This window comes from Muscardinus avellanarius (genome assembly GCF_963383645.1).
Source record: "Muscardinus avellanarius genome assembly, chromosome: X".
NCBI classification, from domain to species: domain Eukaryota; kingdom Metazoa; phylum Chordata; class Mammalia; order Rodentia; family Gliridae; genus Muscardinus; species Muscardinus avellanarius.
The window spans coordinates 126680098-126692341 of NC_137792.1; the positions used below are offsets into that span (position 1 = coordinate 126680098).

Genomic DNA, 12244 nt, shown 5'->3' on the forward strand with positions numbered 1-12244 from the left:
ATAAATTTAGGGAAGACTTTGGGGAAACCAATTCTTACCAGATTTTTTAAATTATCTGCGCCTGTATTGGGAAGAGGCTTCAAAATGTATTAATGTTCCAGTATTGGGAAAGATTTTCAATTTTCAAAAAGATTTTCAATTTTCAAAATTTTCAAAATTTTTCATAGTGAAAAAAGCCAGGAGCTTCAAGGAAAGGGCTGCAGATTTCCAGGCACTGAGGGTAATGAGCAAGAGAATAGAAGGAGCCCAAAAGCCTAGGTCCTTTTTACATTTCTAAGAGAGGCAAACTTCCTCAAGGATGTGGGGAAATCCCAGACCCCAGATAAGCAACCTAACACATTTTGGAGTGTAACAAAAGGCCAGGGGGTCTGTGCTGGAGACAGAGCAGGTCATCTACACATCAAGAGACCTGCCCCTGAGATCTAGTTGGGTCAGAAGACTGGCTATAAAATACTCTGTGTCCAGGAACTGTCGCTGACTTTGTTTCAGGCCACCCCCCTATATTATACGGCTGTCAGGTGTCTTCTCTATTTCTGTCTTTGTAATAATAAACTCACTTAAGTTGTCATCAAGAGTTTGGATTAGTTTATATTTATCCTACTTCAGGACAAGGACCCGCGGCTATGGGAACAGTTTCCTGGAGCCTAACAGAGGTCCCTGGGAACAGTTCCCCCCAAAACCATAACATTATCAATATAAGTTGTAATATATTCACATACCTATCTAAAATACTGTAATGATATATATTTTTAGAAAAATATTTGACCCAGTCCACTTATATGGGAAATGATAGACTTAATCAGAGTGAACCTAACTCGATTCTTCCACTACTAAAATGACTTAATGAGATATAAGACAAAAAACAAAGGTTATGTTTTGGCAAGAAGGAAAGGGCATTATGGTTCAATACTTTTACTTAACTAACCTTTAAGTGTGCAATTAACATTTAAAGGAAATAAAGTTTTGGAGGCAGTATAGAGTAGTATGCGTAGTTAAAAGCCTGTGGTCTGTTAAGAGAAATTCCTTTAGACAGCACTGACAGTTATCAGAAAGTGAATTTGTGATGCATAAAAGATGAAGAAAAATCTGCTCATATGGTGACATACTTACGGCTTTCTCCTTTGTTGTTTTCTTTGTGAACTTCAGCTCATTGACATTTTCTAGGATGAAACTTTCATATTGACCCACAATTGATCTTTTAAGCACAAATTCTGAGGTATTTAATAAAAAAAATGCTTGGTATTAAGCAGCAGGGGGAGGGAGAAGTGGAAGCGCTTTGGCCTTGAAACTTAATAGTATATTTGCCTATCAACACACAGTATGTCAAAAACTGTTCTATTTAAAAATTATAGTTTCTAGCTTCTGCTATTATGAATAGCTTTTCACTTTCAGCATGCGTCAAGGATGTCTGAACTCTCAACTCACTTTTGCGATTTATTTAGGGAACAGAAGTTGTGATCCAGACATGGTAGCATTCTAGTACTTGGGAGGCTGAAACAGGAGGATCAAAGGTTTACAGCCAGCATCAGCAACTGAGTGAGGCTCTCTACAGCTAATGGGACCTTGTTTCAAACTAAAAAGAGAAAGAGATAGAATGCTCCTGGGTTCAATGCCCAGTACCACACATGTAAAATAGTAGTTGTAATACCAACAAAGTACTGAATTCAAAAGCCATTGCTTTTTTAAGTACAGAATACTCTGACATTATGAATTTTACAGCACCAGCTTGATCCACTGGAGTTTTTCTTGCTTATTTCTCGCTCTTGTTCCTAATGACTGCTGTAGGACTCTAACTTTTTTCAAAAGGCCCTATATTTGATACTTCTAGGGACTGCTGGGGATAGTTTGAATATTCTTCAAAAGAATTTTGTCTGCTCTCATATAGCAGCTTCAGGGTGTTGAACCCCTCCCCTACGGACAACTGTGTGGGGACTGGGGAAGTATTTCTCAAGGGGTACAGCTATTTTAAGTAGCAATGGCCTGGCTCCTTCTGTGGGAAAGTATGGGAATGAATCTTCCCTCCTCTCTCTCCTTTAATTCATGGGTGAGGGGGCTGATTTTGTGTCTTGATATTGTGGGTATCAAACTCAGGGTCTTACCTATACCAGGTCAGCTCTCTCTCATGGAGCTGTACCACCAGCCCCTCTCTTACATCGGGACCGTACCAGTGCTTTCCTTTCCACAGCACTCAGGCATTTCACCATGTTCGGCCTGCAGACAAATTCAGGAAACAAAATAGCTATATTCAGAATCATCCAAGCCCTTTCCAAATTATAGGCCTTCCTGCAGGCCTTGCACTGATGGCTTGCTACTGGCTTCCCTTCCTTCCGGAGACTTTTCTCCCAGGAGGCCCCTTACAAATACAAATAGACTTCAGGCTGAGTCCTAGGATTGTACACATCAGTCTCAAGCTGTGCCTTTTACTCCTACATTTTTTTCCATTTTCACTCCTGATATGCTTTTGATGAGTAGGCGAAGGAGAGTGGAGGCAAATAAACACTACTACATCCCTCGCTCCTCTATGTTCTTACTCTCCTCTTCTTGTCATGAATTTAGTGGAATGAATATAGATATTGTTTAACTTGACACTACATTTTTGTTTCAAAAGCCTACTCTGCATGTACAAATGTCGCCTCTCATTAGGCATTGGCTCTGAGGATCACTTGCCACATGGGCTACTGTAGGGAGTTGATTCATTGAAGCAGTAAGTACTATAATAGTGATCGGCATTGCCAAACATTTGAGAGAATAATTCCGATCATTATTTGCAAATAGAAACTTGTAAGCACTGGTAGTTATATAAGCCTGGAACTTTTTCCATAAACTGTTATCCAGAGTTAGAATATATCTAAGCCCACTGAATGTGTTAAATATTTCATATAGCTGAACAGAGAAAGGAAAGATGTCACCTCCCACTGTGGAGCCTGCATTCGGAAGATGAGTTAACAGGTTATCTATAGCTAGAAGTGAAATAAAATAACAACAAAAAAAATGTTCACATTCTGAGCTAAACTTCTATTTTAGGTTTGATTCATTCCGTAATTCTTATTTTCACAGTTAAAACTTAATATTGAGATGGAGAGTTTTAAAGACACATAATTGATTTATTTCATAATTAAAATAATGTTCTTAATCTTTCTAATTTAGTATCACTTGTGAAAATTATTAAACTTACCAAACTGAGTCTTTGTTTTTAACAACATATTTTACTAAAAATCTCTGGGCAGACATATTTTTAAAACAATTGAGTAATTTTTATTCATCAAAAATATTCTAGAAAAATGAAAATAATACCATGGTACTCACCTTTTCACTCTATGGGAGAAAATTCTAATGAAGCAAAATAACGGGTAACTTTGCTCTGGTGTCAGTGTATGTATATGTGTTTCTGTCCGTGTCTGCTTCTTGTAAATCCTAGGGCACAATATTGTGAAATTTGAGTCTCATTAGAAGATAAGTACCATTGCAGAACTAGAGCTTAATGAAATGCAAAACTGAGTGGGGAAAATGAAATGGTAAATGGGGAATACAAAGAACACTCACAGTTGATACAATTGTTTTCCTCAGGACTTTTGCTGTATGTTGCCTACTCTGTTTTTCATTGTTAAAATCATATAACATACTATTTAACACTACCCTTTTTAAGTATATAATTAAGATGCATTAAGTATATTTACAATGTTTTGGAAGTATCACCACAATTTCTAGAACTTTCATTCTTCTGCAACAAAAACTCTAGATCTGATAAGTAATAACCCTCTGTACCTTCTAATTCTTTAGTGCTCCGTAACCTAGATTCTACTTTTAACCTCTGAAAATATTTATATTCTAGATTGCATATGAAATTGGATTCTTACAGTATTTGTCCTTTTATTTCTATCTTATTTCACTAACTAAAATACTTTCAAGATTTATCCATATTGTCACATGTATCAGAGTTCCATTTCTTTATGGCAAAATAAGATTCCATTGATTGTATATATCATATATTTTATCAAGGTACCTGTTGAAAAGTGGACTGATAGCATCTTTAAATAATAAATTATGTTGTTTGTGGTGCTGGGGATGGAACCCAGGGCTGTCCTACTTCCAAGAGCTATACCCCCAGTCCTACCTTTTATTCTTTTGTGTGTGTGTATGTGTGTGTGTGTGTGTGTGTGTGTGTGTGTCTGTGTGTGTGTGCACGTGTGTGTGTGTGTGGTACTGGGGGTGGAACCCAGGGGCTTTTCTACCTCTGGGCTATACTCTCAGACCTATTTTATACTTTATTTGGAAACAGGGTCTCACTAAGTTGCTGAGAGCCTCACTAAGTAGCTGAGGTTGGCTTCGAACCTGTGCGATCCTCATGTCTCAGCCTCCCAAGCGAGGGGATTATGAGCATGCACTGAGTTGCAAATGGCCTAAGTAGCTGAGGCTGCCCACGAACCAGGATCCTTCTGTCTCAGCATCCCAAATTCTGGGATTACAAGCATGCGCCACCATGCCTGGCTTTTTATAATCTTAATTCTATGTTTAGTTACTGAAGAACCACCACTGACTTTTGACAGATGCCAGCAATTCCTATAGCATAAGAGGATGGGAAACAAGTTACGCATCTACCCTGGACCCTTGTGGTGGTGTACAATTTACCAAAATCCACCCCTTCCTAGTTTAAAGGACAAGATTCTTCTCCCTGCACACTGTGCTCTCACTGCCCTCCTGGGGCTCTTCTGTGCATGTTGTTCTCTTATTTGCAAACAGCAGAATCCTTCTTATCAGGCATTTTCCTTTCTATTGCCATTTTCCAGCCAGGTTCTAGAGTTCTGAAGCAGTTTAATCCCATCACTCTTTACATCTCAATTGTTGAGTGCCTAGTGGAGTCCATCTATAGGGTGTCCTTAAGTGACAATCTGGATGTATCTTCCTTTCTTGAATATTTGTTTTCTACTTTCTTCACTTTCATCTGTCGAAAGAAATTCTATTCAATCCCAAAATGCTCATTGTGTGATAACAGAGTGATTAAAACTATACCACAGAACTGGGGCCATGGTTCAGCGACAGAGTGCTTGCCTGGCCAGAGTGAAGCCGTGATTTCAGTCCCCCATACTGCCTAAAGAAACACAACACTGTACCATAGTTAATTCATATAAACTAGGTTAAATGAAGTTATCATTTATTATTTTCCTTTGCATTGTTAAGCTTTGTTCAGGCTGCTAAATACTACAACAAAGTACTATGGACTGGGGGCTTATAAACAGTATAAACTTATTTCTCATTAATTTGGAGGCTGAAAGACCAAATTCGGGGTGCCATCATGGTTGGGTTCTGGTGAGGGCGCTCGTGTTGGTTGCAGAGTGCTGACTGTCATTATTTTTTAGGGAAAAGAGGACATACTAGCCCTCCATCTTCTTTTGTTAATGAATTTTGGGTGCATTGTAATAACACTTGGTAATGACGTTCTGAAGAGTGATAGAGACATACCTATTTATGAATGCAATTTCTTCGTGACCTAATTTCTTACCCCATGCCCCACTTTCAAATAATATCACGTTGAAGATTGGATTTCGACATGTGAATTTTGAAGGATACAGACTTTCAGTCAATTACAAACCTTAAACTTCAGCAGGCATTATAGTTCATCTCTTGCTTGGTCCTTCATTAAAAGCAGAAATGAACCGTGTACTTAAATACAGATAGTGTAAATAATGTGAGATGTTTGTAATGACAAATGTGGTTTGTAACATTAAAGATAATTCCAAGTTTTGAGAAACTAATAATAAGGTTGATTTTTTCGTATTACTATAGATAAGCTAACTCTACATATTTTTCTGTTATCAGTTACTATTGATTATCATGAAAAGAAATCAGGCTTTAAAAATTTTGCTATGAATTTAAGTCCCAGAAGTTACTTAATTTTGAAATGCCATTCTTTTTTTTTTTTTGGTGGTACTGGGGGTGGAACCCAGAGGCTTTCTACCTCTGGGCTGTACTCCCAGACCTTTTTTTTATATTTTATTTGGAAACAGGGTCTCACTAAGTTACTGAAAGCCTCACTAAGTAGCTGAGGCTGGCTTCGAACCTGTGCAATCCTCCTTTCTCAGCCTCCCAAGCGCTGGGATTACAAGTGTGCAACACCACGCCCAGCTTGAACATCTGTATACTATATTATATAGAAAACAAACAAATTTCTGCCTTTTATTCATATTTCACTGTAACTCATTTTTAACTCCAATTTTGAATGGGATAAGAGAGGAATACCTCCATAACAAAACTACGACCAAAAATGTATTATCCTAGTTAATCACTTTTAGAATTAGAAATGTATAGTTAAAAAGCCTCATAGCCATGCATGGTGGTTCATGCCTGCAATCTTAGTGCTTGGAAGGCTAAGACAGGAGGATCACAGGTTCAAGGCCAGCATCAGCAATTTTGTGAGGCCCTCTTCAACCTAGTGAGATCCTGTTTCAAAAAAAAAACAAAAAACTTAAATAGGGCTGGGGGGGTATAGCTCAGAGGTTGAATGCCTCTGGGTTCAATCCCCAGTACTAAAAAATAAAAGTCTAATAAACAACACTATGCTAAGATTTTTATTTTTATTTCTTTTTAGAACCTTATAAAACATCTTCCGGAGCAGAAGGTACTGAGTGAACTAGCACAGCTTAAGAATGAATACGACGACCTCTGCGAGCCTGAACAGTTTGGAGTTGTGGTATGTATTCAGCGAAAAGGCCCACAAACTCAGCTGGGAGATACACCATTTCAGAAATAGTGAAAACAAAGAGATTTCACTTGCTGAATTTTTTCTATACACCTACCTAATTAAATTTAATATTAACTATCAGAAAAAACCATTTACCTATTCATTGGTAATGAAAAATAGCTAAAATTTTACATTTACAAGATAACCCAAGATATCTCAGAGGACTTTGGACCGTAACATTGCTGATATTTAGTACTATTAATATATGTAATATAATATGCACTACTGTTTCAACTATGTTTTATTCTATGTAAATCTCAGCACTAGTATCTAGCCTCCCCAAACTTAAGCTAAAATGAAAGGGTAATAACTGGATAAGCAGGAAAATAGTATTCTTTTCTGTTGTCTGGATTGTGTCAGGAAAAAATAACATGTATTTTCAGATTTCCTATAGAGTGCCATTAATTGATTGAAAGCTTTAAAAGTACTATTTCAGCCAGGACAAAAATCTTATAAATATACCTCATGTGGTTAAGTCATCATGTGGTTAAATTATTATTGGAATGAATCATTTTTCTTTATCCTCTCTTTATTTTAAGTGATACAAAAATGACTATGTATAAATTATTTATTATATGTAGTTATATATTTTAAGTATCCCCCATATCTGCTATTCAAATAATTGGTAAAATGTTTTTAAAGACAGTAAACAGGGCTCCATAATTTAGTTAGTTTGTTAAAGAAAAAGCTATTTTTATTTTGATGTTAAATACAAATTTATTAGCTCTATGAATAAACAGCTCTATTATTGTTTCCAGCTTTACTATGGCTCCCTAAACATTTTTCTCCTGTATACTAAGAAATTTTAAATTACTGTTGGATCCAATATTAAAATATTTTCTACCTCATTGAAAATATTTTATAACTTTAAAAAAATGTTATTAGTATTTTAAACCATGGGAATTTCATCTCTGAGCTATAACCTCGCCCTTTTTATTTTGAATCAGGATCTCATTAAGTTGCTGAGGCTCTCATTGTATTGTCGTGGCTGTCTTTATACTTGAGATCCTCCTGTCTCAACTTCCCACGTACTGGGATGACAGGCATACACCATGACACCTGGCTACAATGTGCTTTAACAGTTGAACATTAGAAACTGCAATTTTAAGAATCCTACATAAACCCAACCTGTGATTGATGACAGTGTATATGTTTCCTTTTGAGCATGTGCAATAACTGCGTGCCTATATTTAGAGTTAATTCCAAGATACGTCATTCCTCATATTGATGTAGGAGTCTTCTGTCAAATCCATGAATGGAAAATCAGGCGTGTTTCTTTGCGGTTAAATAGAACATTTAAAAGTAACCGAGGAACTTCTTTTTTATTACACTGAAGTCAGGCAAATTGTTCAACTTAATCAGCTAGCTAGTATTTATCAACTTGCAGCAGTTTGGCACAGTGTTAAATAATAAAACTTTCTAGACCAAAGTCCATCCTTGAAACCTAAGCTGCTGGAATTCATATTGTAATTGAAGCAGTGCTATACACCATCTGAGAGTTCCACTGTGTCATGATGGTTATGAGTTTTACAGTAGGTACACTATACAATTTCTCTGAAGCCATATTTTTCTGAATGCAGTTTATCTTAGAAGATGTATTAGTTTGCCAAGCAAGTCCTTCAAGAGGAATATCCTTGGTGCCACACTGAGGAAATGAAGTTTGGGGACATAAAAAGCAATATACCTTCCGAACTAAAGGCAAAATAGAAAATGGAAGGGATTTCTCGTTTATGTACATAACCATAAATAATTCTGGGACTGTGTGGACATGGATTCTCCTACTCTTCTTATTTACTTTCACCATATTTAGCTACATGTCTGTGGGGCAAAATCTCAAAGTCAGAACAAAGCAGTTTAGACTATGTAAAACTGTATCAAGCACAATTTATCAAACAGAGTTTTAGGCCCAGTGCTCAGAATGTAGGCAGCAAATACATGTTTATTGAATTAAATCACAGGACTATTATTAAACATGGGTTTGAACCTTAGATTAAAAATAGCATATTTTTGATATAAAAATAAAATTATGTTAAATATGGCAGAATTCAATTGCTTTTGCAAAAGCTATCTAAATAGCTTTTAACCCTTAAACATGTATCAATAGCCTATACTGATGATAAACTTAGAAATACATACAATTTTTCTCATTAAATGAGAGAAGCTAGCGAGGCATGTTGGCCCAGGTTTGTAATCCCAGCATTTAGGAGGCTGAGACAGGAGGATAGTGGTTCACGGACAGCCTCGGCTACTTAGCGGCCCTTTGCAACTCAGTGAGACCCGGTTTAAAAAAAAAAAAAATAGGGCGGGGGTGGAGCTCAGAGGTAGAATGTTCCTGGGTTCCATCATCAGCACCATAAAAAAAAAAGAAGCTTCATACTGGAGGGGCTCCTTACCTCTATTCTCTCCCACTGGCAATAATTGTATATTTATCAAAATGTGTGCGTATCATATGATTTCTTTCTTTTCTTTGTGGTCCTGGTGATGGAACCCAGTTACATTCTGCCTTTGAACTGCACCTTCCAGCCTTATCTTTATGTAGTTTTAATTTCTGAAAAAAGGTCTAACCATGTTTCTTAGGGCCTTGTGAAGTTGCTGAGGCTGGCTATGAGCCCGAGCCTGTGATTCCCCTATCTCGGCCTGTATCCTCTGATTTCTGTATCAAACAGCTTCAATGTTTTCTTAAATTTACAGAATAAAATTCCAGCTCTGTATTCGCATTCTGCCTCTAAGTTCTTCCCGACTATCTTCAAGTCTTTCATGTCCTCACAGTTCTTTTCATTTACTGCTAACAACCTGACCTCTTACCAGAGAAAAGCGAAAGCACTTCGGCTCAGAACCTTCCATAGCTCTTCTTCCTACACAGTTGACTCTGGCTATATCGGTTGGGGTTTTGAATTCCATTTTGAGATGCGGTCTCTCTGTGTTGCACAGTCTGGCCTCAGCTGGTGGGCAGCTCAGGTGATCCTCCCATCTCAGCTTGCCAAGGAAATGGGATTCTGGGTATGGCATGCCACTATGTCTGGCTTGATAAGTTCCTTTGATTCTGGTGCAGGGGCAGAACTTGGGATCTCATACATGCCAGGAAAGCACGCTATCATTTTAACTCATTTTCTGTAAAAATTCAGAGGAAGAATTGACCAGCCATTATTACGAATATCACTGTTGCTATGCTTAGAGACAGAACTCTACTGTGTTCTCATCTGTGCTAAGTATTGTGCTGTATTATCTTATGTATTGTGAGGAGCCCTGTGAGGTTAGCCCATTGCTAGCTCTATATTATGGATGAGAAAACTGAGTGCAAACAAGGCTAGGTAACGTGTCCAAATATGCACCGTAATAGTTGATGCAGAGGTCAGACCCATGCAGTATTTATAGCCAGTGCTTTTAGCTATGCTGCTGCTGCTGCTGGTGTGTGTGTGTGTGTGTGTGTGTGTGTGTGTGTGTGTGTGTGTGTGTAAAAGAGAGAGAGAAGGAAGAGGAAGAGGAGGAGACAGAGGAGGCGAAGGAGGGGAGGAGGCGCGGGGTTTGGAAGGAGGAATGTTGTACGTGCTGATTTTCTTACCTCTGCTGCCTCGCACCCTGTTATTCCCTGCCTGCTCTTTTGGACAACAGTATTTATTACCTATTTTACTTTAGTTAGTTATTCTATTGCCTCTTCAATCTGTCAGGCTCCACTGTGCCATTCTCTGCAGGAAAAAGAAAAAGAAAACAAATCTTGAGTCACTTGCTGCCTAAAAATGAATGACTAGATAGGTGAATGGACGAATACGGACTCCATCGTTGGCCCTGAGGTTCCTGCGCGCCACGGGCGCCTCTTCATTTCTGCACATCAGTTTTCCATTTGCTCCCCTCTCACGCACCCTCCCGCCAATAGCAATCGAGGGTCTGCCTTCAATAATGCACTGAAATTGATCTAGGAAAGGTTATTAATTACTTCCTAATCACAACTGAAATATACATCAAATCCAGCCACTTTTCCTCGTCTGTACGGGCACCTCCTCCATCCATGCGTTCAGACAGTGCAAAGGCAAAGGGAGCTTGTTTTCTTCCGCTGCACTTTAGACCTTCCCCAAAAAGTCTCAGCACAGCCCTCCGCGGGCCATTTCTGGAGTATATTTGTATTACATCATCTTATTTATCTACTGAAAATATCACTGCTGTTCTCTAGCACCAAAGCCGCAGTGCCGGCTCCTTGCCATGACGGAGGAGGCGCTGCCAGTGCGGACACTTGCTGCTCAACTACTTTGGTCTCCTGCTGCTTTCATTTCCTGAGTGTGTTCGCCTGTTTCCCCTGCCTCAGTGCCACTGCATGTGCTGCCATTTCTTCTTCCCACTCCCGGCCTGCCACTCTCCTGCTTATTCCTCGAGTGTCAGCTTCAATTTGGCTTTCCCAGTGATGCCATAACTTACCTATTAATCAAAAATAGGTAGCCTTATTAAACTCTCAAAGAACTTTTTCATTTTCTCTTTAGAAATTAACAAGGTTTTTAGTTGTTCATGTGTGAGGTTTCTGTCCATAAACCATACAAGATTGTGACTTCGATAGGTGGATGAATCATGTTGATGCTTATTCACATCATTTGTACCTAAAATTATTTGCTGAATCTACTAGCATGAACACAAATTCAAGTAGACGCTTTTCAGTCTTGTCTTATTGTGGATCTGCATATCACTTGATGGCACGGACGGATTTAAAGTCCTTTCTTAATCTTTCTTTCCTTGCCTTCTTCAACCATAAATACTCTGCTGTTTCTGTTCCTCTAACAGTGGTCAGTTCTGCCTTATAAGACTTTCCATTACTATATAACTAAATGATGAAAACAACTTCTTATCAGCTAGGGCTAGATATATTCCAAAAGCAAGATTATTCATACAAGATTGGTTAAAACAATAACTACAAGAAACAATAAAAATTGTCAGAATTGGCCGGAATCGTGAAAAACTATTGTCTGAGATACTGGCTGTGCTGCTAAGCTTTGTGTAATCTTTTTGTCTCTTTTAGCAGTCACATCGTTGGCTTTGCTTACAATTACATGGAATCAGGGGAGGAGAAAGAAAGAAAGAAAATCTACATGACTGCTCTGTGTACACACACACACACACACACACACACACACAGAAAGACACAAGAAAAAATCTACATGATTGCTCTGTGTACACACACACACACACACACACACACACACACACACACACACACAACCAGAGGCCTTTCCTTTGTTGAGAGACAGGCCTCCTGGTAAGAGGGGTATGCTACTGCACGCATCTTTTGTGATCAATAATCCTCTTCTGTAGAGGGGCGGATTGGCTGCATAGCTTCCCACGGACTCGTCCTCCAACCTGCCTGCCACAGAATTGAATTTGGTGCATCGTTGTAATTATGTGCTGTACCTTTACTAGAAAAAAAGCACAGATCTTTGAAAGCTCTGTCAGTTAGAGCCCCCAGCAGGAGCTTTTAGACTCTTCAGAGTGTGTTTGCAGCTCAGCTGTTCTCAAACCTCAGAG

The 12244-nt window shown here is 38.5% G+C and overlaps 1 protein-coding gene across 2 annotated transcripts in view; it reads left to right on the forward strand.

The window, feature by feature from the left end:
* The window catches only part of DIAPH2 (diaphanous related formin 2), a gene marked incomplete at both ends in the record, with an annotated part of 850504 nt that overhangs the window by 401061 nt on the left and 437199 nt on the right, over positions 1 to 12244 (forward strand). For both annotated transcript variants that reach the window (XM_080719289.1, XM_080719290.1), the window contains one exon: positions 6587 to 6688. In XM_080719289.1, coding sequence (XP_080575415.1) covers positions 6587 to 6688 — 102 coding nt within the window. The remainder of the gene's footprint in view (positions 1 to 6586; positions 6689 to 12244) is intronic.